Below are 27,061 nucleotides of genomic sequence, written 5' to 3'. Positions count from 1 at the left end.
GTAGAGAAAAGGGCATCCCCCACTAAACCACGAAGTCTATTTTGTACTCTGTCAAGGCAGGATAGGCTGTTTTTGGCAGCTCCTGCCCAGATATGGCAACAGCATTCCATCCTTGGACGTACTTGGCTTTTATATAGATAAGGTAGATATTGACTTGCTGACCACCTCAGCAAGATGTGACACAAGGTGGGGATGCCCATTCAACACCCCGAAAGGAGAGACATTCTGGCCTAGCAAAAAAAATTGCCTAGGTATCCCCACCGGCATTTCCTGTTAGGCGCACCTCAGGCAACAACGGGCTTATTGTCAAGAACGGATTCTTGATTAGTAGTTTTTACCAAGTCTCTAAACAACTAAAGCAGTAAGGAGACTCATTCTCACGTAGGTATTGTGTCTACATTTCATTAATTTGTTCTTCATTGAATTCCACGACTTAATTTCGCACACCTTTAGTTCGAATTATTTTGCACGTACAGTACGCAATTATTGGGCGACCAAGCTGACATGAAATAAAGGTTATCAAATCAAATATGATAGTTCCAAAATCGGAGGTCCTGGATATGACTTTAAACTATATCCGATGGTGAGGCCCCAGCTTGCGGGCTTTGGGGAGTGTGGAGCCACCTCTTAATTGCCATTTCCGATATATTCCAGTTATTAGTTTCAGTTAATAGGAAACTGTTTTTCTATATCCATTCAAAATGGCTGCTTGAAAAAGTATTTCATTTTTAGCATCTTATCTTTCAATTTGTCTGTTGATTCGCTTTCTCAACCAAATACAGACTTAAAAGCCATACCAATTATAAAATAATCACCCCTTGTAGATAAACATTAACATTAATTCAAGCTCCTCTCAACAGCTTTCAATTTAAACACTAGATTTTTTAATTCACCTTCACCCTCAAACAAGGCATATGGCCACTTAGACGTAAGAGGCTGCTAATTGGGACCATGCCTAGGAAAGACTAACAAGATGTTGGTTAACGTCACATTGAACTTCTGCATATTAGTACAGTTAGGGAAGCAGGTAGCAGGAAGGGAATTCCAAAGTCTAGCTGTTTGACGGAAGAAGCTATTAGAGTAGAAAACTTTCTGGCATTTATGGACCTCAACAGTGAAGGGGTGTGATTTTGCTGCTAAGCTGGTTTATCTGGATATCTTCTTCTTCTTCTTTTTATTCTTTCATATTTTTCAAGTTAAAAGACAGGGAAACATCTTTTTCTTTTTAAAAAGAATAAAGTATTATCTTACCATTTTGTTCTTGTTGAAACATTTTCGACGCCCTCGCTCCCAGGTTCACTCTGACCCGGAGTGGTAGTACCTGTTAGGGTCCCAACTATGGGCTAAATAGAAACTGACTTGAAAAAGAAAAAAAAAACAAATATATTCTATTAAAAATATTTTCTTCAAAATCACTGGATTCGGCATTAAATAACTTGAAAAGGGTTGATATGCCGTAAAACTAAAACAACCAACCAACCAACCAAAATCGGAACTTGATATTGAACCAGCATTGCCAGGTAAGGGCTCCTCAGGCGACTAAGAGTTTTAAGAAATTTTTCTTTTTCTAAATAAATGCAAGTCTAAAAAAGCCCGAAACGGATAGGCATGTGTGAAAATATCACCAGCATCCGAAGAATAGCTGGCTAGCGAAAATATTAGCAGCAGCCGTTAAAGCACGTATGCAAATTAGTAAGTGTGCGCGAGCTTGCATCACAGCAAAAGGAGGGGAAAATACACCACATGGGGAAGATGGACGTGTAAATATAAGGGGTGAAAAAGCACTGGCTAGTGCCAGCGGCAGGTGGTGGGGAGACAGAGACTTTTAAAAAGCACATGTTTGTGTGAAAAGACTTTGGAAATAAAATAAAGAACCATGAATAAATGCATTTCGTTACAAATCAAATCAATCAGTGTTTTAGCCATCTAATTCTGCCCAGAGCTATCCGCTGCAATGTGGGACCCATGTGTTTTATCAGGTCGTCCCTTGTAAATGTCAGGTGACAAAACTTGAAGATACCCATAAATTTTCATAGGAAATAATCAGAAAAGGGCAAATTTCGGTGGATCTGAAGAAGCTTTTCCCGTCACCTCCTTATTTTTTTTTAATTTTCGTCTTTTTTTTTTTAAATTTTTCAGCAGATTATTATCGAATGTACACTAGTCTACCAGATTATCAAAAAAAAAAAAAAAAGATGGGGGCGCTTCTACACTATTGAGATGAAATTTCGGAAATCGTAAAACTGAATTTCACCTGAAAACAATGGTATCTACGTATTCCTCGTATTTTTAAGATGATTGTATAAAAAAAACTTACGAAAATCAATAAGGTAGAAAATTATTTATTAAAGAAAATAAAAAATAGAATTTGATGAAAACGATCGTAAAACACAGGAGAGTTCAAAAGGGAGGTAATTTTCCGTTTTGATTAAAACAAGATGGCGGCAATTTTTCACTTGCTAACACGATTATAGTTGTTTTGTTTAATAATTCAGTGATATTCGAGTAATTTTGACTGCATAATTTGGAAGATAATATTGTAACTTATTAGAATTGACAAAACAATCACTTGAAATCATTGTTCATTTTATCTGAAAACTCTAGGCACGGACAAAAATGGACAAATAAAAATAGGGGGACTTAGTTTTGAAAGCTAATTTATCATAATTCTTTTGTAGGTTTCCGACTACTTTATGATTTTATTTGAAAGATTAAAAACAAAAGTTAATTTTCAAAATGAAAAAAAAATATTTGTACACGTGAAAAAAAAAAAAGCTGACTATAATATGATTGTCTTCAAGTCCAATGTGAACAAGTTCTTAATGAGCTATTCCCCTTAAGTAATCCAATTTACCAAATTTCCACTGCTAACAATTACTATATTATTTCATTGACTACTGTACGCTCATTAACCTTTATCCTCGAGTGGCCTCTTTGCTTTGATAAATGGTGACTCCTTTTGTAAAAAAAAACAAAATTTAAAAAGTCGATCTGTCAACTCTACCTTAAGCATAAAAGATATTTTTGATATAAACATACGAAAACAGAACTGGAAATTAGTCAAGTTTGAATTAATTTAATTATAATATGTTATTTGCTGTTGGTTGTTTAACTAAATTAGTATTTATGTACTGCTCGGTACGGCCAAACATGGGCAGATAAAGATAGGGGGGGACCTAGTTTTGAAAGCCGATTTATCATAATTTTTTTGTAGGTTTCCGACTAATTTTTCATTGTATTTGAAAGATGAGAGACTAAAATTTATTTTCTAAAGGAAAAAAATATTTGTACACGTCAAAAAAAAAGTTATGAAAAATGTTTTCACGGCGAGCTAACCAATTCAGCTAAATTTTGAAGTTAAATAAATTCATTGTAAAAATCCTTTAAAAGATAAATATTAGTTTTCTGGGGCTATTTCAAAGATAATTAGTAAAGTTCTAAGATATTGAATTAAATAAATAAAAAAATTTTAAAAAACACCTTGTTTGTACAAAAAAATAGCTTGATTAGACCAAAAAATGAGTGATTTTGCTTTTCGCAAAATCGCAACAAACAGAAGTTTCGTAAATACGGAATCACAACATTTCAGCCAGTTGAAAGACCGTGTGAAAATGACGTCATGTGATTAAAAGGGATGAACGGGGTGCTAGTTTTCTGGGGTTCTCCCCACCCCCCAGACGTGCATCTGTACATTTCTATCCAGAACGTTTGTATAATTTCTACCATTTTTTAATTTAATTATTTTTCTTTGTTCCAGATTTTAAATTAAATTTTTTAAAATTATTGTTCAAGATCATATAAAAATTATGTTACGCCGAAAGTTTCACATTCATGCAAGCAAGGAAATTATTAAAATCTTAGATATAAAAATTATGTGAAACCTGTAATTTAAAGCAAAAAGTAGAAATATTTTTTGCTATTAATTTTTTTGTGTGAAAATAATAAATAAATAATGCTTAATTCAATGGTAATATCGGTAGTTCGAGAAATTAATTTTTTTTCAAGTTATATCGAATTCATTAATACGGACTTTAGGGGCTTTTTTCGTAATGTTCCTGTAAGTTATTTTTGTCTTTTATTGTTACAAATTACGAAGCTTTATTTATATATAAAAAGAAAAGCAAAAATAAATTCTTGCGTTTTTTATTTACTACTAAAAACCATAACTTTAGTAAAGGTATTTTTTGTTCAAACAAAATAATACATTTCCACTCAGATTCAAATAAAAAATAATGAGAAAGCCGGCCAAAGGCTTACTTGGCGAAATCGTGGTGAGACAACAACAACTATGGAAGGCAGTAATTGCTGAGAATGCAGTTAGGAGATTCGGAGTTCCTATCCTGTCGCGGTTACAACCTGACGAAGGCCAAAGGAATAGTTGGCCGAAACATCATGAAACAACAACTAATAAAGATGAGGATAATAGTCCGCAATAAATAAATTGATAAATAATACTCATCTCAATAATAAATTCCAATTAAAAAAAATATATATACCATTCAGTACGGACCCGACCATGGAAGATCAGATAATAAATAAACGTGGATTTATAAGATAAAAAAATCCAACCTTGATCGCCCTTAGGGGCCCATGGCGCAGTTGATAGAGGCGTTGAATCTCTACGGTTCCAGATGAGAATTGTCTAAAGATAGCAGTTTTGTCGATATTTTCTACCGACGAGTGGGGGGGGGGAAGAAAAGACGTTTAGCTTGCAACGAAAAATTACCTCGTTGCTTACAAGCAAACGTATTCTTGTAAATATAACGCGCTGTTAACAGTTGTCGTACCGGTCTGATAGATCTCTAACAACGACAAGAACAAAAACTACAACAACAACAAGCCTACAAAGGTGACTGTTTTTTTAGTCTCAATCTCTCGTTCAGCGAGATTGAAACGAGACTGGAATGTCTATTTAAGCTATAAGGAATAGACATCCTATTTTCTTCATTAACAAACACCAGGCCGGCCCGTTCACAGCCATGAGGGTCTTTCCCTTCCCACCGAGCCACCCTCGGTAAGTCAATCAATTTAATTATCACAGTTTCAATCCTACCCAAAGTGGCCAGAGGATTACTTGGCCAAATCGTGGTGAGACGACAACAACTATGGAAGGCAGTAATTGCTGAGAATGCAGTTAGGAGATTCGGAGTTCCTATCTCATCGCGGTTACCACCTGACGAAGGCTAGAGGAATAGTTGGCCGAAACGTTGTGAAGCAACAACAAATAAAGATGAGGATAATAGTCCGCAATAAATAAAATAATAAATAATACTCATCTCAATAATTAATTCCAATTAAAAAAAATAAATATATATAAAAATTAATGAGTTCAATAAATTCCGTGATCATTATTTGATAAATACTGAAAATTTAATTAAAATTGGTCAATTTCATGATTTTTGGTGAATTTTTAAGTAAAGGGAAGAGTCAAAATATTTATACGTTTTGAGCATCGGCATTCATTTTGCACGTACCTAGAAAACTCCATTTATCGACTACAAAATCTCGTCCTAATGACCCACTTGACGTTTTTAGGCCAAATTTACGGATTTAGATATTTTTAAGAAGTTTAGCCTTTTTTGGAATTTCGCTTTTTAACATAATATCCAAAAAAGGGGCTAAACTTCTTTTTTTTTTTTAATCTAAATCCGTGAAATTTGGCCTAAAAGTGTTCTAAAATGGGTGATTTTAAATTTACTAGGACGTTGCATTCGAAACTGAGCACAGAGCACTAGCACCATCCACCTCGCCTCACACCATAAATGTTTAAATATTGACTTTTTTTTTTTTTTAGATTTTTTTTTTTTTAATCTGGTAGAGCAATGTCAATTCGATAATAATCCGCAAAAAAATTTAAAAAAAAAAAAAAAGACGAAAATAAAAAAAAAACAAAGAGAGGGGAGGGAGGGGCACGCTTCTTTAGATCCGCCAAAAGTTCAAGCGAAACTCAAATTCAAATACGAAATTTGGCATAAAAAACGTTGAGTGATTCTAAAATTCAAATGGCTAAATTACCGAAAAAAGGCTAAATTCGTTAAATTTAGCCTTTTTATGTTATTTTTAAAAGGCGAAATGGCTAAATTACTGAAAAAGGCTAAATTTGTGAAATTTAGCCTAAAAACATCGAGTGGTTCTAAAATGGGTGTTTGATTTAGTAGGACGTTGCATTAGAAACAGAGCACCCTCTATGAATATTTAAATATTGATTTGTTTTTGTTGTTAGTTAATATATATAATCTTGTACATTAGTGTCCATAATAATTCGCTGAAAAAGTTGAAAAAAAAAAAAACGAAAATAAAAAATATGGGAATGGGGGGGGGGGGTACCCGCTAGTACACGTACACGTCATTTTTTTTTTTTTTTTTTTGCTTTAAAACAAAAGTAAATATTTTTTTTTATTTAATTTTATTTTTACATAATTATTTTATTTATTTATTTATTATAATTTTTATTTATTTATTTTGTGAGTGGGTGAAGTTGAAGTTTAGCCACCGAATTCCGCTCGTTCACGTACAGTTTTCAACAGATTCCATAGTTACCCAATTTTAATAAATTTCCTGCCAGGTGCCCCTTCCCTTTGATTTTATTCCGACCCCAGGGTCGATCAAGCAAGTACCTCAGCAAACCCAACACTTGCGCCAGAATATAAGACTGTTCTGAGGATATTGTTCTCTTTCACTCCCGGATAGCAGCGGATGACCCTGCTGATCAAACTGCAATTGATTCAAGAACGATAATTTCAGATCCAGATTACAAGATGTGACAGACACAGGGCCACAGGGGCATGTTTTCGGGTTGGAAAAACTTTGCGGATTGACAAAGTACGAATAAATGATAAGAAATCGAAAAATGACGACAGATTATAGATATCGAAGGTAAATCTCCTTAACGAGTTAATAATATTAATTAATTATATTATAGTTTTAATATTTAATATTATTAACCTAACTTCAATTCTGTTTCGTGTTTTTGTGTGTGTGTCTTTTTTAATGAAACTATTTGTTTTCAAATATAATTATTTCTTTTTTCGATCTATTTTTGTGTTATTTGTTAATGTTTATTATTATTTTCGTATTTAAAAGTAATTAAATAACTTTTTTTTTTTAAAGTTGTTTTTTTTTTTTTGTTTTGTTTCTTAATGAAACTTCGTTGTCGAATATGATTTTTGTTTTTCGGCCTATTTTTTTGGTTATTTTTAAATATTTATTATTATTTTCATATTTAAAAATGATTAAATAACATTATTTAAAAAAAAAAATTATTTAAGTTTTTTTTTTTTTTTTGTTATTTTGTAATCGATTTTCTGGGTGTTGTCGACGTACATTGTTTACAATGCGTAATTAAATTTACCGCCGGTGTCAACCTAAAATCTGTCCCTCTTTAAAATTAAACCTAAGAGTGAAAGTTATATATATATATATATATATATATATATATATATATATATATATATATATAAACTTTCACTACACCGATGAAGACTGAAGGATCGGTCGAAAATTATGTACTTGTAAAAGTTTTTAAATTTTTTTTTCATAATATTATTTTGTATTCCTGCGCGTCACCAATTGAAAACGAATAAAAGTTATAAGCTTTTTATATATATATATATATATATATAATGTGTGTGTGTGTGTGGTGCTAATGCAGAGAGTGATCCGATCCGCGCTATTTTTTAAATCGTATTTCCACGGTTAATTAAAGTTTTTTTTTTTATTATTCAATTGTAAGGTTAAAGTACAGAATAGGTACAAAACACCCTCCCCTCCCCATGTTAAGAACGGCTTTTTAAATAATAACGTTATTTCAGCACGGATCACTCTCTGCATGAGTACCAAAAAATGATTACAAGATTACTGTAGCCGAGTTCCAGAAATTGCTGAAGCAGTTTACGAAAAGGAAACAAGTTAGCGAAGTTAATTAATGAACTTAAAAATATAACAATGTTAAGCAACAAAATAAACTTATTATTTAACACCAAACAAAAGTAAACAACCTGTTACAATGAAACGATGTTAATTAACCAACAAAAATTAAATAAACTTAATTAACCAACAAGTTGTTGTCCAATAAGCCAAAGAAAAATGCTTCTCCTTATTTAAGAGAAAAACAAAACAAAACGAACACTTTATCTTGTGCAGAGTCTTATATCGTTGTAATTTTTTCCTCTTTTTTTTTTTTTAATACATTTGGGGTTTGTATTACTGTACACATAGATTCGAAAAAGTTGTCAAAAACAAATGTCTAACAAATAAATGTTATCAAAGGCAAAATAAGTTACTTTTCTACCAAACTGGATATATTTTTCGTGTTTTTATTCAATGTAACATGTTTATTCAGTTCGAAAACAATACAGTGTTTACCGATGTTGGAAAATTCAAAATGGCGTCTGACTCCGTCTTTAACACGGTAAGTTTGGGAAAAGGTGTTATAAATAATAAACTGGATAAAATACTGGTTAAAATCCGCTCAATATATGTTACCGTGACATAGGTTGACATATATTCGGCGGGTTTTTAATAGTATTTTGTCTAGTTTATTATTTATAACACCTTTTCCCAAACTTACCGTGTTAAAGAGTGAGTGAGGCACCATCTTGAATTTTCCAATACATCGGTAAACACTGTATGGTTTTCGAACTGAATAAACATGTTACATTGAATAAAAATACAAAAAATATATCCAGTTTGGTAGAAAAGTAACTTATCTTGCCTTTGATAACATTTATTTGTTAGATATTTGTTTTTGACAACTTTTTCGAATCTATGTGTACAGTAATACAAACCTCAAAAACATTTATTTTTATTTTAAGGGTGCCATTATATACATTTTGTGCTTCCGTAACTGGGTGGACAGACATTGAAACAGGCTCTCTCTTTCTTCCAGATTACCGTTTAATTAATGTTTCATGTTTTTTTTTTAATTCAATTGCAAGGTTAAAGTATAGAATAGACACAAAACACCCTCCCCTCCCCATGTTAAGAATGGCTTTTAAATAATAACGTTATTATTTCAGCACGGATCAATAAGTGCACTAGTACCAAAAAATTAAATTAAACTTTAATCATGACCAGAAATTGACAGTTTAAATACTTCAAAATCTCCCTAAAAAAAAGTTTCAATCAACCTGACACTGGCTGATTACCTCAAATAAGGGAAAATAATTTTTTTTTTTTCGTGTAATCATTTTTTAATTTTTTTTTTTTTCGTGTAATCATTTTTTTAATTTTTTTTTTTTCGTGTAATCATTTTTTTAATTTTTTATTTTTTTTCGTGTAATCATTTTTTTTTTTTTAACATTCTTTCATTGTTCTGCTGATTATTTAGCGTCCCAAATAATATCTTGCCAAAATATGCTTATTTTTGCTATGTCTATGCTGGTTAGGTTCATAAGAGTAGTTGAGTTGATGGGCAAAAATCAGAAGCTCACAGTATTAATGCTGGAATCCCTCAGGGGTCCATCCTGGCCCCAACTCTCTTCCTGATCTATATTAATGATCTTCCAAATCACATCCTTACATCATTCATAGACATGTATGCTGATGACACTACCATTTATGGTAGCACATCTAAGACAGTAAACGACTAAGTTCTCTCCGATTCTCTTTCCTCTGATCTTGAGCACGTGGTACAATGGGGAAAGGAGTGGCTGGTTACTTTTAATGCATCTAAAACCAAGCTTCTCTCTTTACATCATCAACATTCTGATCCACATCTGGCATCAATTGAAATGAATGGCTCTCGTCTTGGGGAGGCATCATGTTTTGACAAGCTTCTGGGCTTGACCATTACTCCTGATCTGAAATGGAACACGTACATAAAATCTGTTGCTAAGGCTGCTGGAAAAATGGTGGGATCCTTCTATCGATCCAGTAGATATCTCACTGCTGATGCAATTCTCTATCTATATAAGGGCCAGGTACGTCCAAGGATGGAGTACTGTTGCAGGAGCTGCTAGAAAAGACTTGTCCTGCCTTGATAGAGTTCAAAATAAACTTCGTAGCCTTGTAGGAGATGTCCTTTTTTTTTTTTTTTTTTTTTTTTTTACAAGTTAATCACCACTTATCAAGGCCTGGAAGCCACCCGGGGATAAGGGTTATTGCGTGTACAGTAATCAATGCGATAGTATCGTAGTAATTGTTAGTATTGGAGATTTGATAAAGTGTCTTACTTAAGGGGGCGGTTCATCAGGAATTTGTTTATGTTAGACTTGAAGATATCCAAGTTGTAGTCAGGTAGGAAACAGGCAAACGAAACAAAGTTCCATAGGCGTGCACTTCTAAGAAATAAGCTTTGTTCATGGAATCTACGTTTTGGTTTTGGCACAGATAAAGAATGTGGAAAATTTTTGTCAGTGGTTTCAGCTAGACATGTTTATCGTGAAAGATTGGCGAGGGGGGGGCAGAGATTGGAGCTCAGACGAGCACTTGCCATGGAAGTAACAATAAAACAAAGACAGGCTATCAACGTCTCTCTAGGTGTGTCAAAAATTTCGTGAAAAATAGTGAATAATTCCACCCCGTCTTTCCAAGCTTATAACTCCTCGAAAAATGTAATTCAAGCCCTAATTTTTTTTTCAATTAAAGGAGCAAGGACCAAGGTTTCATTAAAAAAAAAAAGAACAAAAAAAACAAACAACTTTTTTTTTTTTTTTTTTAAACGTTTTAAACTTCGGACTTTACAGGTAAATTTCTAAAAAACACTACTTTTTTTTGTTTTAAATTTGCATATATTATTTATTGACCTTTTCTTTTCAATTTGTGATATATAAAACTTTGGAAAGTAAATTAATTATTTACTTTTTAATAGACACTTGAAAATGGGGGGGCGTGAATTTAAAAAAAAAAGTTTGTCTAAAATATTATATTCGTTTTTTTTTTGGGGGGGGGAAGAGCATAAAATTTCACATTGATCCTTAAAATATCGTAAAAATAGAATCAATAGAAAAATTTGGATAGATTTTTAAAGTTTAAAAATTGAAAAATATTGAATTCGTAAAATTCATTACTGTTTTATAAAAAATAAAAAAATATATTTCTATTACTTTTAAAACTTTAGTTTATTTTGGAAGCATAATCCATAAAGAAAATAAACCCACTTTTAAAAGAGAAATTACGAGTTTTTTATATTTTATTCGCAGTTTCGTGTTAGGGGTGTCAAAAATTCCTACAAAGAATAAGATACACCTAACGTCTCTCCTGTGGGAGAGAGGTTGCAGGGAAGAGAAAAGGGCATCCCCACTAAGCCACGAAGCCTATTTTGTACTCTGTAGAAGGATCCTATCATTTTTCCAGCGACCTTGGAAACTGACTTGATGCACGTGTTCCATTTCAGGTCAGGTTAGATACCCCATAGCAGAAGACAAAGATTGTCGAACATTTCAAGTGACACCGGTTGTTCGACCTTGACATTGCCGTTGGTTGTTTATAAACATGTCAATTAGCAAACATGGTCGAATGTTAGCGAGGAAGATTTTTTTTTATTTATATTTATAAAACTTTTTAAGATTTAAAAGAAAAAATATATATTTACGAAACATTTTCTTTAATATTAAATATTTACAAAACTTTTAAGGATTAAATTTTTTTTTAATTTACACAAAACTGTGTGTGTAAATAACAAAACGAACGTAAATTTAATAAAATTTATTAATATGAATGGGTGTCTTTCTGAGTGCGTTTTTTTTAATATATTTACAGAACATTAATAAAACTAAAAATAATAATTAATATAATTATAATAAAAATAAAAATAATAAGAATGAACTATATTAATTACAAAACATTGGAAACTGAAAATTTCGGACGCTAAACTTGTACTTAATTTGTCTTTATGGAAAAGTAAACAAATAGCAAGTTTTTTTTTTTGTTTTTGTTTTTTAAATAAAAATGAAAATTATACAAAGGTTTGTATCTTGTGATACTACACTTCATCTTTATAAAAAATAAAAGTTATAAAAGATATGTGAATAAAATTTGTTTTTTTAAATCTCGATTGTTTATACTTGTGATTTTATTATGCATAAGAATTGCCTCGGTCTAGAAGGATTTCTCCTTCACTGACCACCTACATACATCGCACTTTAAATAAATATTGAATTGTATTAAAAACGCACAAAGAAAGATTATAAAAAAAGAAGAAAAAAACACTGTACATAAAAATTAATCTTGGTCGCAAAAATCCGAACAAGTCAGTTATTTTATATTTGTTTCTGCCTTTAAAAACTTTGGTTTATTTTATTTAACTTTTTTTTTTTTTTTTTTTTTTTTTTTTTTTTTTTTTTTTTTTTTTTTGTAAATTACGTATTTTTTATTTGACATCATCCGAAATTTCAGTTATAACGTCGGTGCCACAGCGTAAACACCCCAACCTCCCCATGTTAAGAACGGCTTTTGAGGTTGGGGGTGTTTATTCCGAAAGCTGTTCTTAACATAGCGAGAATTGGCCTTCGGGACAAGATCAAAGTGTAGTATCTGTTCTTCAGATGCTGCACTTCAATTTCTTGTTCTCTGTTAGTGAAGGAGAAATCCTTCACGACTGAGACAATTTTAATTTTTGTTCCTTTTCCTCACGTGGGGAGGCATTGTAAATAGGAACATAGCGAGGTTGGAGTGTTTATAATATGCTGGGCCGCTGGGGCACGTCGTAAAAATGGCAATCTCCAAAAATACCGTTAGGGCTTACAATATGGCCGCCAGAAGAGTCACGTGATCCGGTTGATCCAAAACATGAATCGCCGTATTACGAAACCGGAAAACGCAAATTTAAAGCAAACTTTGACAAACAAGCATAATAATTACGTACAAAAACAGTTTTTCAATATCATAATAATAAATAATTTATTTAGAACGGTCATTTAATTTTTTGTTGAGAAACAATCACAGTTTGTTTGTTTTTTAAAACAGTGTTTATAAAAAATATTTTATTCAGAGTTTTTCATAAAAATGGTATTTAAAACAAGGTGTTCATTTTTTTAAGATGTAATGTTATAAAAATATGATGTAAAAAAAAAAACAGTTTATATTTTTAATTTTCATTTTATAAATTTAGACAGAATAGATGGAGGCGATGCAACAAATTAGCTCACAAAATTTATTTGGGCCGACTCTTTCACGCCACATAAATTCATTTAAATATGAAGTGAAGAGAGCCCTTGATGTACCGAATTGACGACGAAGTTTTTTCTTCGCTCGCATCCACGTATTTTCAATAAGTTCAGTATTTATAGTCGCGTCGTTAGGCTCCACAAAATTTCTTTCGTGGACAACAACATCGTGGCTGTAAATACCAAAGTCAATGTCTGCTACGGTTGCATAAGCGCTCACCCATCGCTTATTATACGAGTCCCGGGTAAGATCCATTGGCGAATTATAGGGACCAGAGTTTCACGTTTTCTGTCTGGAACCTCGATCAAAAGGCAATTCTTAGAGCCTCGTTCGATGGCGCCGAACACCCAATGGCTACGTCGGACAGTTCCTCTGTGATATTTCCGAGGGTAAAAATGGCTTGCATCAATTTCAACCTCTTTTGGGGTCCAGGTCTCATCTACACCCCCCGATTGAATTGGGTTTTGTTCAATGTACTGAGTGCACACTTCCCTCAAAAAGTTGCACCAGTCGCTCACTGTGTTGGCACTCACATCACTTTCTGTTGCCATAGTTTTTTGTGGAAAATCCATGCTCCAGTGCTCCACATATACATAATTATTACAATGGTTCTTAGATTGAGGTTGCTTCTTTGAAAAAAAGAGTTCGTTCTAATTGTATTACGATATCCATCGTTTCGGCAACGCCATCTCCAACCATCCTTGGATTCGGAATATCGAGCCAACACGCATGGTGACCCACAAATTTGACAATTGCATGAATTGGCTATCAGACGTCTCTGTGCAAGCTATGTCAATATGTGCACGTCATCCGGCATTGCTAACATTAGCCGAGACAATGTCATAGTTTCGCCAAGTATAGCGTTATTGTCATGAACACGAGGAACGAGGAACAAGGGTGATACGTTAAGGGCCATTGATATTTTTGTAATTCTCTGAGGTAGGTAGCAGTTCCAATTTCAGGAATCGTCGTGGTTCAATTCCAGGAATTGTCATGGTTCAATTGCGTTCCGTACCACTTGTTTGTTTTGAATAAAATACTTTTTATAAACACTGTTTTAACTAAAAACAACCTAAGATTGTTTCTCAAAGTTTGCCTATTTTTATAACAACATTATATCAACAAAAAATTAAATACAAACAAATTGTGATTGTTTGTCAAAGTTTGCCTTCAAGGCTGCGTTTTCCATTTGCACGATTCATGTTTTGGATCAACCGGATCACGTGACTCTTCTGGTGGCCATGTTGTAAGCCCTAACGGTATTTTTGGAGATTACCGTAAAAATTTACCATTTATTTATTTATTTATTTATTTATATTATTATTATTATTATTATTATTATTATTATTATTATTTGTTTTATTAAAAAGTTCTATAAATATATAAAAAGAACGTACTCAGAAAGACACTCATTTATTTAAATATATTTTGTTTAAATACGTTCGTTTAATTACTTACATTAAAAAGTTTTGCGTAAATAGAAAAAAGTTATTTTTTTTAATCCTTAAAAGTTTTGTAAATATTTGATATTAAAGAGAATGTTTTGTAAATATATATTTTTTTCTTTTAAATCTTTAAAAGTTTTGTAAATATATTTAAAAAAAATCTTGCTCGCGAACATTCGAACATGTTTGCTAATTGACGTGTTTATAAACAACCAACGGCAATGTCAAGGTCGAACAACCGGTGTCACTTGAAATGTTCGACAATCTTTGTCTACTGCTACGGGTTATCTAATCTTTAATTGATCCGGAATTTTTGGTACTTATGCAATTATGTTACCATGATGAAATGATAACGTTATTAGTTAGAAAGCCATTTTGGTACTTCTACAGTTTATCGCCAAAAATGGAGACGCCATTTTTTTTCGGGCATCTGTCGTTAAAATCAGAGGGAGAAATCAGTATTTTAAACTATGACCGAAGTAGGAAATAACAAAAAAAAAAAATAAATAAATAAATAAATACAAAATTGTTTTATTAAAATTATATTTTCTTACGCAAACTTTTCAATAAATGTTTTTACAATTATATTTTGATTGTTTTTGGTTTTCAAATGGCGCTCGCCCAGTTTAAACAATTATGAATGTGTCATTTTCATTTTATATATATATATATATATATATATATATATATATATATACACACACACACGTTTCATGAAAAGCTTTCCCGTTTTCATTAATTAAATCGAAAGATTTCCAATTAAACAATTACGGATATATGTTCTCTTTCACTTTCTTTATTTACTTTTTTTCATAGTTCTTTCCGGAAGTAATTAATATCTAGTTTAATTTTTGTTTTGTTATTTATTTCCTACTTCGGCCATAGTTTCAAATACTGATTTCTCCCTCTGATTCCAATGACATGTACCCGAAAAAAAAAATGGCGTCCCCATTTTCGGCGATAAACTGTAGCAGTAGCACCACTATTTTTAACACGGGTTTTTTTTTTGTGTGTGTGGGGGGGGTTAAAGTATTCTGTACTTTCACCTAACAATTAAAAGAAAAAGGGGGTAAATTTTTACGTCGTTTCTATCTTAACATTTTCTATTAAAATGACGACTTTTAAAGGTTTTCAGGTATGCTGCAAACGAATATCGCATTAAAAATTTTCGCAAATAAGTAGTTTTCCGGATATTAAGCGAGGTAATTTCTTGTGTTATTTCAGGTGGGCATCTTGGTCCGCGCAAGCGCATGCAATCCTAAGAAACCAGATGAGAGCGCACGTGTGTGTAAATGAAACCGCGATTGATAAATCGAATTTCACAATTTTATTCGTTTTCAGCATACCGGAAAACCTTTTAAAAAGTCGTTATTTAAAAGGAAAATGTTACGGTGGCAGTAACCAAGTAAAAATGTACTTTTTTTTTCTTTTTTTTTTTTTAAAAGATAAAGTCTTGATCAATTAATTATTATTTCTTGATATTTTAAAAGCTGTTAAAAAAAAAAAATAAAATAAAAACTAGGATGAACCTGTACAATGCACACTCCCTCTTTGTATATATATATTTTTTTCTTTTCGTCTTTCTTCAATTTTTTTCAACGGATTATTATCAACTGGATACTAGTCTATCATATTATCCAAAAAAATATTCAATATTTGTAAGGGGTGCTCAGTTTATAATATAACATTCTAGTAAATCGATCCCCCATATTGGAACCAGTCGACAACAACAGGCACACCCTTCTTGAATTTTCATTTATTAATTTAAAGCCAGTGATATTATTCAATGTATTTCGTATTGTTTTCACTGGTCGCCATGTTTGTTTTCGTGCATGCATTAAATTTTAATAAAAATTGAATTCAACTCGAAAATACTATTAATAAAAATAGCACAGTAACATATGTGCGTAAGCATCCAGTCTGCATGAACTCCTCACTATAAAAATCATCTATAAAACATGTTAGGCATATTCCCCAAGCCATTGCTTCTTGATTCCTGCGAGGCACCGTTTTCTACAATGAGTGGTCATTTCGTTTTCTGACCCTATGAGACACAATTTTTTTTTATTCCATTTTCACCCCAAACAAGGTGCAGTACGACTTTGATGTAGAGGGCTACTTTTGGGGATGTAAGTTGCAGGAATACTATGTAGGGAGTTGAGCAGCAAGATGTCTGTTCACGTTACACTTGAACTTCTGCATGTCAGTACAGTTGAGAAAGCAGAATCCAGAAGAGAGTTCCAAAGTCTAGCAGTTCTGGGGAAGAAACTATAAGAGTAGAAAGCTTTCTTACATCTAGGGATCTCTACTGTGTAGGGGTGGGATTTTGCTGCTTCTCGGGTTTGTTGAGGGTATTTACGTCGGGGGGGGGGGTTCAAGGGCTTTTAGTTTGTCGGAGCATCCACCATTAAAATACTTGTAGAACAGGTAGAGGTATGCAACATTTCATCCATGGGGCAGAGGCTGAAGCTTAGATGACAGTTCAGGACCTATCAGGTTGGCGACTTTTTTCAACCCTGTCCAAGGAGTGAGAGACAAGTAGCAGATGCACCAACCCACATGTGACAACAATACTTCGTACATGGGCGAATGTTCGCCTTGTAGAGGTACAGGATACTTTCAGGCGTAACTTTCTAGCACGGGATGCTTTAATAACTGAACTGAAAACTTTGATAACCACCAAGAATGAAATCCCCTCCCTCCTAAACTCTCTTTACTGTATCCATTTATTTATACTTAACTAGCAGGGAAACCCGATGTTGTCTGGGATTGAATGAGTCTCACTCCCATATCATCAAAATCTATGAAATTGCCTGCTCTAATTGAGGAGCCATCACGGTGCACCAGAAGTAAGCTTCACATGCCTCCCTGTAGTGACTTAGTCCACAATATATTGTTGTCTACATTGCACTGTAGAGAACCTACTGATGATTTTATAAGATTATTTTATATATAATGGCTTGAATTAAAGTCTGAAATGCAAATGTCAAGTATCATGCTTCAGTTGTGCTCTAAATAGAAACATTCATTTTGAATGCGCCCTTGTCATATCAAAGAACCTACTGTTGATTTTATATATCTGACCTTACAGCTTGTGCGGTGATAATGGCTTGAATTTCAGTTTAAAATGAAAAAGTCAAGTATCATGGTGAAATTGTGCTTTAAGCCGAAACATTCATTTCAAAGCGCCCCTGTCATATCAAAGAACCGACTGTTGATTTTATATGTTGAGCCTTTTGGCTTGTGTGGTAATAAAACTTCTCAAATACACTCGTGATGTTAACTTTGGTCAAAATCGCCTGTTCCTTCTTTCATCAGATTATTTTGATTATCGATGCTTATTGAAGACATTCCGACACAAAACCTATCCAAGAACACTGTCAGGCACATAAAATACCTTTGTCTTAAATTTCATAAAAAATCGTCCCAGCCGTTTTTGAATCCATATAGGAAACCAACTCATACAGAGACAAAGTTCCTTTTATATAATAGCAGATAGACAGATAGAAAGAAATAAGATAGTTGACTAAATTAGGAAGAGACGTCATGTCAAGTTAGGTGAGGTCAAGTTAGGTGAGGTCAAGTTGGTAAAAAGTACAGCAAAACAAAAAGATGCCGAGGTTGACAAATAAAGTGAGACAGATCACCAATAATGCTGCAATAACTGAAAGGAAAGCTTTGATAATCGCCAAGGGTGAAATGACGCCTCTAAGATCTCTGTCCATCTATTTCTACGTAATAAGACAGTCAACTAAATTAGTTAAAAGAATGCTAATCTCTCGCTCACGTATCAACTATTTCTCTCATGGGGTTCTACGGACAAATTTATCTTGGATAAGATGCAAAAAGACCCCCAAGAGAACAAATGTTTTTGACCTAATAAGTACCACACTCTCTATCAAGCCCCTCTCCCATCGCTGTAGTGCTTCATTCCTTTGCTTGTTTTACAAGTATAATAAACAGAATATATATATATATATGTAAAAGAGATTTAGAAGGCTGTCACAATGCGAGGAATGAATTATAATCGCTGTTGGTAAGAGGAGACGAGAACAAGTGGCGATTTACAAATCAATAAGTACATATATATATATATATATATATATATATATTTTTATTATTTTTTTATATATATATATATATATATATATATATATATTTATTTATTCAGTTGTATGGTAAAATGTCTTACTTGTTTTCATGCGACGTATTCCATTATTAATTTCAGAAAAATGTTCCCTTTTCAAATGGTGTGCTTTTCAAAGCATGCTGGATGAAAGGCCGGAAGTTGTATTTACTAATTATTATAGTAAAAAAATAATTATATATATATATATATATATAATTATTTTTTTACTATAATAATAATTAAATACCTACAGACACTAGTGTTTCATCCTTTTGGGAATCTTCAGTGCAGGGTGTCACAATAATTACCAGTCGAACGATTCGAACCCCGCATCACGAGACATCTCTGGCTCGATTAGTGAAGACCTAATCCATTCGGCTACCATTAACCGCGTGAAATAACGTCGAATTTAAACATTGTTTAATTTTAAATGTTCATTTTACGTCAATCAGAAAGTGATCTAATCGTTATACGATGATCTATGCATAAGAGCTAAATTAACCGACTTTAATTCAACCGAGAGTGCTCAACGATATATATATATATATATATATATATATATATATATAATGCCGTATACCAGCCCTACTGGTGACGGCAGAGATGGGTGACGTAACGAGATATTAAAAAAAAATAAAATTTCCCAGATTCCTCAGCAATGCGTGGGTATGGAAAGGGATATCCATCTCAAAGACAACAATAAAATGAAATGTACTGGACAACGAAAACACATAAAAAATAACGAGGACAAATATGGGAGAAAAATGAACAAACTTTTATTTATATAAAAATAAATAAAATTCAAGAAAATAATATATATATATATACATATATATATATATATATTTTTTTTTTTTTTAGTGGAGATGGTAATTAATAAAAACTGAAGAAAGTGCTCAATACTCTTGTAGAGCAAATATGCGTTTTATTTTTTTATTATCGTATCTTTCTGTTAAGTTTACATTATTGTTTCAGCTACTCGGCCGTTTTTTTTTTTGGCCGTCTGTAGCTTCCTCAGACTTTTTCAGAAATGTTCGCTACAGATGGCCAAGAAAACGGCCGAGTAGCTGAAACAATAATGTAACTTAACAAAAAAAATAAAACGTGTGTATGTATATATATATATATATATATATATAAACTAAATGAAATAGTTTTATGTGATTCAAATTGTACCGAGAGAAAATATATAACTACCACATAACACAGTCAATATTCATATTAAAGACAAAAGTCGTCTGCTCTGTTCAAAAATGGGTCCTAAGTTATATGCTTTAGGTTCCTTTCTTTTGACTTATCCGTATTTGATCATCTTCCTTAGTGGCGGCCCTGTCGGTGGGGCATTAGAATACGCCGACTGCCCCCCTGCACAGAGTAAAAGTCCCTCAATGGGGGTCCTGGATATGACCTTAAACTATATCCAGTGGTGAGGCCCCAGCTTGTGGGCTTTGGGGAGTGTGGAGCCACCCTTTAATTACCATTGCTCCCAGGTCCACTCTTACCCAGAGTGGTAGTACCTGTTAGGGTCCCAACTATGGGTTGAATAGAAACCGACATGAAAACAGCAAATATTAAAAAGTTTTTCTTCAAAATCTTTGGATTCGGCATAAAATAACCCGAAAAGGGTTGATATACCGTAAAACAAAAACAACCAACCAATCCTTAGTGGCTTATATTTATGTGCGTGCATTCGGCTCCCAAATTCTCGTTCCGAAAGCTCATATCAACGCTCTGATCCGCATCTGGTATCAATTGAAATGGATGGCTCTCGTCTTGGGAAGGCTCCATATTTTGACAAGCTTCTGGGATTGACCTTTACTCCTGATCTGAAATGGAATACGTACATCAAATCAGTTGCCAAGGTCACTGGAAAAATGATGGGATCCTTCTACCGCTCCAATAGATATCTCACTGCTGATACAATTCTCTATCTCTATAAAAGCCAAGTACGTCCAAAGATGGAGTACTGCTGCCATATTTGGGCAGGAGCTGCTAAAAATAGTCTATCCTGCCTTGACAGAGTACAAAATAGACTTCGTAGCTTAGTGGGGGATGCCCTTTTCTCTTCCCTGCAACCTCTCTTCCCCGGAAGGGACGTTATGAGCCTGTTGTTGTTTTATCGTTATTTCCATGGCAAGTGCTCGTCTGAGCTCCAATCTCTGGTCCCCCCTTGCAAATTTTTCACGATAAACACCCGTCTAGCTGAAACCACTGTCAGTAATTTTCCCCCACTCTTTATCTGTGCCTAAATCAAAACGTAGATTCCATGACCAAAGCTTCTTTCTTAGAAGTGCTCGCCTGTGGAACTCTCTTCCGTTTGTCTGTTTCCCACCTGACTACAACTTGGATGTCTTCAAGTCCAACATAAACAAATTCCTGATGAACCGCCCCCTTAAGTAAGACACTTTGTCAAATCTCCATTACTAGCGATTACTACGATATTATCCCCTTGATTACTGTACACGCAATAACCCTTATCCCCGAATGGCTTCCGGGCCTTGATAAGTGGTGACTTTTTTGTAAAAAAAATAAAAAATCACGGGCTTGTTAGGATTTTGCCATTTTTTTCGATTTTTCCATTCAGCTGTGTCGTCGTTGGTATTTATTAATGTTTTGCTTGATAGCGTTTGTATTTCACACCATCCAATGTTATCAGGAATTACACACGCACGTACGTAGGGATTCTTCTCGCTTTGTTGTAGTCGTCGCTGTCGTCACCTTTCGCTGGCTTCACTACCCCGACCTTCACTCCTCAGCGCAAGGCTCTAACTGCCTGTTGACAACGTTTTTCTGTCCTCTCTCTGCCTATACATTCTCTCTCTCTCTCTCTCTCTCTCAATACAGTTTACCTCTCTCTATATACGGTTTATTTCTCTCTATCTTTTCTCTCCCCACCTCTCTTTCTCTCTCGTCTATGTTTTCTTGGTGATTATCAAAGCTTTCTATTCAGTCATTACAACATTAATAGCACGTCACGATTGTTAATGTTGTAATAACTGAATAGAAAGCTTTGATAATCGCCAAGAGTGGAATGACCCCTTTACAGTCTCTGCCCATCTATTTCTGCTTAATAAGACGGTCAACTAAATTAGTTAAAAGAATACTAGTCTCACTCACGTATCAATTATTTCTCTCGCGAGGTTCTATGGACAAATTTATCTGTAGTTGACCTTTAACAACTATTTTCGTTTACTAGCCAAACCCATGTGATTTTTGGAATATGACATCTTCGTTCTGTGATGCATACATACATCATAAAGATTTTTTTGTATTTTTTTTTTATATAAGTGTAATTCTAAATAAGCACCTTATTTGATGAATGTATATTTTTGAGGATTTATAATTATTTTTTGTATTATTTGAACTATTATGCTCATCTTGGTTGGGGTTTTTTTCCACAACGTTTCGGCCGATGTAACCTCCGACCATCTTCAAGTGCATTTACACTAGATGTTATTGGTGAATAGTGAAAAATTTTTTTTTTTTTTTTTTTGCTTTCCAAATGAACATAGCCGTTAGAAATTCAAAACGCAAATAGCGCCACATCTATTTCTTTTTTTATTCACCAATAACATCCTGTGTGAATTCACCTGAAGATGGTCGGAGGTTGCATCGGCCGAAACGTTGTGGAGAAAAACAACAAAGATGAGAATAATAGTCAAAATAATACAAAAAATAATTATTTACCTTCATCTCAATATTCATCATATCAACAAAACGAAATGGACCCGAATTTAAAAAGCCAAAAAAAAAAACAAAAAAAAAAACTTGGTGCTACTTGCGTTTGAATTTTTAACGGCTATGTTCGTTGGAAAAGCAAAAAAAAAAAAAAAAAAACAATTTTCACTATTCAATGTGAATACACCTGAAGATAGTCAGAGGGTTACATCGGCCGAAACGTTGCGAAAAAAACAACCAAGATGAGAATAATAGTCCAAATGATAAGAATAAATAATTACCTAATTTTATGTTGAAAATATAAACATTCAAATTTCTTCAGGTGTTTTTTAAACAGCCTTCTGTAAAAAAAAAAAAAAAAAAAAGTATATTAAATTTTTATCGTTGAAATAATTTGACTTTGCTCGTTTTATTTAAAAAAAAAAAAAGTATTGAAAAGATATTTTCTACCCAGTAATGAGCTTTTAAAGATTGTCCCTATTTACAATGCCTCCCCACGAGGACAGAGTTAGACACCAGGGTCGTTTTTTAACGTGGAGAAAAGGAACAAAAATTAAAATTGTCTCAGTCGTGAAGGATTTCTCCTCCACTGACAGAGAACAAGAAATTGAAGTGCAACATCTGAAGAACAGATACTACAGTGTGATTGGATTTATTTGCTTCCCCACTGAGCAAATTAGGCACTAGGCCGTTTTTTAATGTGGAGATAGGGGGAGGGGGGAGGGAAAGGGGGGACCAGGTCCCGAGAGGTGGGAAATGGGAGCTGGATTAGAAACTGTTGGTATGAAGGGTTGCCCCTTCAGTGACCAAGGTCAGATGTGTGGGGTTGTATTTATTTGCTTCCCCACTGAGCAAATTAGGCACAAGGCCGTTTTTTAATGTGGAGAGAGAGGGAGGGGGGAGGGAAAGGGGGATCCAGCTCCCGAGAGGTGGGAAATGGGAGCTGGATAGTAACTGTGGTCGTAGGGTGATCCCTACCTTGACCAAGTTCAGATATGTGGGGTTACCCCCACATATGGTCTTTGCTAGTCATAGCTAGTCTTTGCTTGCAGCATCTGCCGGAACAGATGGTATTTATTTGCTCCCCCACTGAGCAAATTAGGCACAAGGCCGTTTTTAATGTGAGGTAAAAACCAGCTCCCCTAAAAGTAGGCAAAAAGGGGGCACTCTGGTTACCAAAAATAATAATTGTCCCAGTATAGAGGGCCTCCCGTCCACTGACCGGTACAAATCATCTTAAGTACAGCATCTGCCGGAACAGATACTACACTGTGATCTTGTCCCGAAGACCAAGTATTGTCAGTGAAAAAGAAAAATTGCAAAAAGATAAGCGTTTTATTATTTCCAGTCACCACTTGGAAAAATCACTTGCAAATGTGACTGTTTCACTCGCAATGTAACTGCCTGCTCTCCACAAATTTGGATTTGTGAAAAAAGAATTTTTAAGAAAAAATAGAAAACTGCATCCGGGACATTTCTGGGTTTGTGCTGTGAGTTAAAAAATAAATCAACAGATGCAAGAAATGTTACAAAATCGTTGATTGTTTATAACATTCAATGGGGAAAGAAATGGCTGGTTACTTTTAATGCATCTACAACCAAGCTTCTATCTTTACATCATCAATATTCTGATCCACATCTGGCATCAATTGAAATGAATGACTCTCGTCTTCAGGAGGCCTCAAGTTTTGACAAGCTTCTGGGCTTGACCGTTACTCCTGATCTTAAATGGTACACGTACATCAAATCTGTTGCCAAGGCCGCTGGAAAAATGGTGGGATCTTTCTATCGATCCAGTAGATATCTCACTGCTGATGCAATTCTCTATCTATATAAGAGCCAGGTACGTCCAAGGATGGAGTACTGTTGCCACATCTGGGCAGGAGCTGCTAGAAAGGACTTGTCCTGCCTTGATAGAGTTCAAAATAGACTTCGTAGCCTCGTAGGTGATGTTCTTTTCTCTTCCCTGCAACCTCTATCTCACAGAAGAGATGTTGCGAGTTTGTCTTTGATGTATCGTTATTTTCATGGAAAGTGTTCGACTGAGCTTCAATCTATGGTCCCCCCCTCGCCAAACTTTCACAAGAAACACTCGTCTAGCTGTAAACACTATCAATAATTTCCCCCACTCTTTATCTGTGCCTAAACCTAAACGTAGATTCCATGAACAAAGCTTCTTTCTTAGAACTGCACGCCTGTGGAATTGTCTTCCGTTTTCCTGCTTTCCGGCTGACTACAATATGGTTGTGTTCAAGTCTAATGTAAACAAGTTCTTGATGAGCCGTTTCATATAAGTTATCAAATTTACCGAATTTTCATTACTATATTGTCCAATTTCTGCTGTACACTCTTTAACCCTTATCCTTGCGTGGCCTCTTGGCCTTGATAATGTGGTGATGCCTGTGTAAAAAAAAAAATTTAAAAAAAAAACAATATCATGTGATGCAAAATATGTAATTTTTATAATAATATGGTTACGTTCGACACAATAGCCAAAGGATGGGCGTCACTCGTTTCGGATTGTAATATCTCACAGCAAACAAAGGCAAGACTTAAAATTTATTTTCACATAAAAAACTGACACTTGCATTATTTGCCTGACTAGGTGTTCCGATGAGCTGAGGGATACGTCCTTGGCAATCAGTTCAGTAGTGCCTTTTTTTGCTGTCTGATAGTTATGATTCTATTCAGTTCTAGTATGTCGAACCTCCCAGGCTTTACCTTCCAGGTAAATCACCTTTACCAAGGAATATTGACAGAGCAGCTCAGGTATATTTTTTGTCGGCCATAGTGCATTTATCCTAGTGTTTGCTTCTCAAAACTATACTTGACCTTGTGTGTAATCTCTTTCCAGCATATAAGACAGACATTAAACTGAAGATTATGATGATGATGATTATGATGATTAAAGAGTGCTGGATGAGGTTTCTTGGTAGATTAGTAGATGTAGAACAGTTAAGGTAGCAGGTTCAGTCTAAGGAAAACATAGAAGGAAGTGATAGAAATGTACCTGAGGGAAAGAGGGATAAATAAAGACCTGGGCAGAGCGAGGTTAGTTTGGAAGTTAATTTCTAAAAGCTGTCCATTGCATGCTAACGTTTAAAATGATGATGATGACAGTTGGGGAAACAAAAAAAAAACTAAAAAAAACGCAGTAAATAAAATACTGCTCCGCAGTCAAAGTTGACCTCATTAAGTCATTAAGTACGGGCACCTGCCAATTCTTAATTCTTAAATAAATTCAAACATATTTCCGTTACTGTTTCGTGGTGGCCCAGTGGTTAACAGCACACGTTTTTTTTTTTTTTTTTTTCACACTTTAATTTCCAACTTCGCCTCAAGGGTTCGGGTTCGATCCTTCATACCAAAACTTTTTTTTTTATTTTAACCCCTCTCCCCCGACACAAACACCCGGGCAACAATTTTTTTATTATTTTGTTTGGATTTACCCAAAACCACACACACCTCCAAATACCCTGGCAACGTCGGGTACCCCCCACTAGTCTATAATATAAATCTCACCTGTCTATTTAAATGTATGTATGTATGTCTGCCTAAAACTTTGGACAGAGGCAACAAATTTTCATGAGATCAGTATCGTTCTGAAGCTCGACCCTTCAGACGGCAAAGATAAAGAAATTGGCTAAAAACATTAATTCTTTCACCCTCACCTGGGCATTTTCGACAGGGATGGGTCGCTTTTTTTCACCGATATTTTTGTAAGTTCTTCCTTCTTGTCGATTGATTAGCCTTAATTTAAACCTTTGCCACTTCCGGTTTAAAAAAGGTGGATAGAAATCGAGAGGGGAAGAGAGTAAAGCAGAATGAGAGAGAGAGAGAGAGAGAACGAGAGAGAGAGAGAGAGAGATAAAGACAAAGGCGAATAAAAAAAAAGGGATGCGAAGCGTGAGAGGGAAAGAGTAATGGGAGAGAGAGGGGAGAGGAGGAAAAGGGTGATAGGAAGCGCTTGAGAGGAAGTAAGTAATGTTGAATGAAAGAAAGAGAGAGAGAGAGAGAGGGAGACAAATAAAAAAGGATGATGAGGATAGAAAGCGTGAGAAGAAGCTAGTAATACGAGAGAGAGAGAGAGAGAGAGAGAGGAGGAGAATGTGAAATGATTCTCTCTCTCTCTCTCTCACTCCCTCTCACTCTCTCTTTCTCTCTCTTTTTCTCTCTCACTCTCTTTCTCTCTCTCTCTCACTCTCTTTCTCCCTCTCTTTCTCTTTCTCTCTCTTTCTCTCTCTCTCTCTTTCTCTCTCTCTCATTCTTTCTTTCGACAGATGTTTTTCCCCCTATGGTAACAATCTTTTATTCTCTTATCATCTAGCATCTTTTATTTATTTATTTATTTATGGACGCAACAGCAAAGCCATCACTTTTTTTTTTTCACATTCTTTTCCTCCTTCGCGGTACAGGTTCGAGCCTGCCTCCCTACTACCACTTTTTTTTTTCTTTTTTGCTCAACACACACTTCCAAACACCCGGGCAACACCGGGCACCCAGGCTAATAATATAATATCTAAGAGAATCTTAATTATTTTATTTGACAAAAAAAATATTCACAATATTTTACACTTCAAAACAGACAATTCATAACAATTAAACTTTTCAAGGCTTAACTAACCTTTACTAACTTATTGCGTTGAGGAATTCGGCACAATCACGCTGACTCACCAGTTTTCATCAGATCACCGAAGTTAAG

At 34.3% G+C, this 27,061-nt stretch overlaps 1 protein-coding gene across 6 annotated transcripts in view; it reads left to right on the top strand.

The window, feature by feature from the left end:
• Positions 1 to 27,061, top strand: part of LOC145263231 (N-acetylated-alpha-linked acidic dipeptidase 2-like) — a 544,830-nt gene that overhangs the window by 384,135 nt on the left and 133,634 nt on the right. Inside the window, exon 1 of one of the 6 annotated variants that reach the window (XM_080120320.1) lies at positions 6,722 to 6,876. The exons of the other annotated variants lie outside the window; for them this stretch is intronic. Within the exon in view, the coding sequence (XP_079976446.1) occupies positions 6,833 to 6,876 (44 nt within the window). The 5' untranslated portion in view covers positions 6,722 to 6,832. Of the gene's footprint in view, positions 1 to 6,721; positions 6,877 to 27,061 lie in introns of those variants that run through there. 6 annotated transcript variants of the gene reach the window in all.

Source organism: Euprymna scolopes, chromosome 38 (assembly GCF_053919585.1).
Source record: "Euprymna scolopes isolate OS-2025 chromosome 38, ASM5391958v1, whole genome shotgun sequence".
Classification (NCBI taxonomy): Eukaryota; Metazoa; Mollusca; class Cephalopoda; order Sepiida; family Sepiolidae; genus Euprymna; species Euprymna scolopes.
Note: the sequence above shows the minus strand (reverse complement) of the source record. Positions and strands in the feature narration are given on the sequence as shown.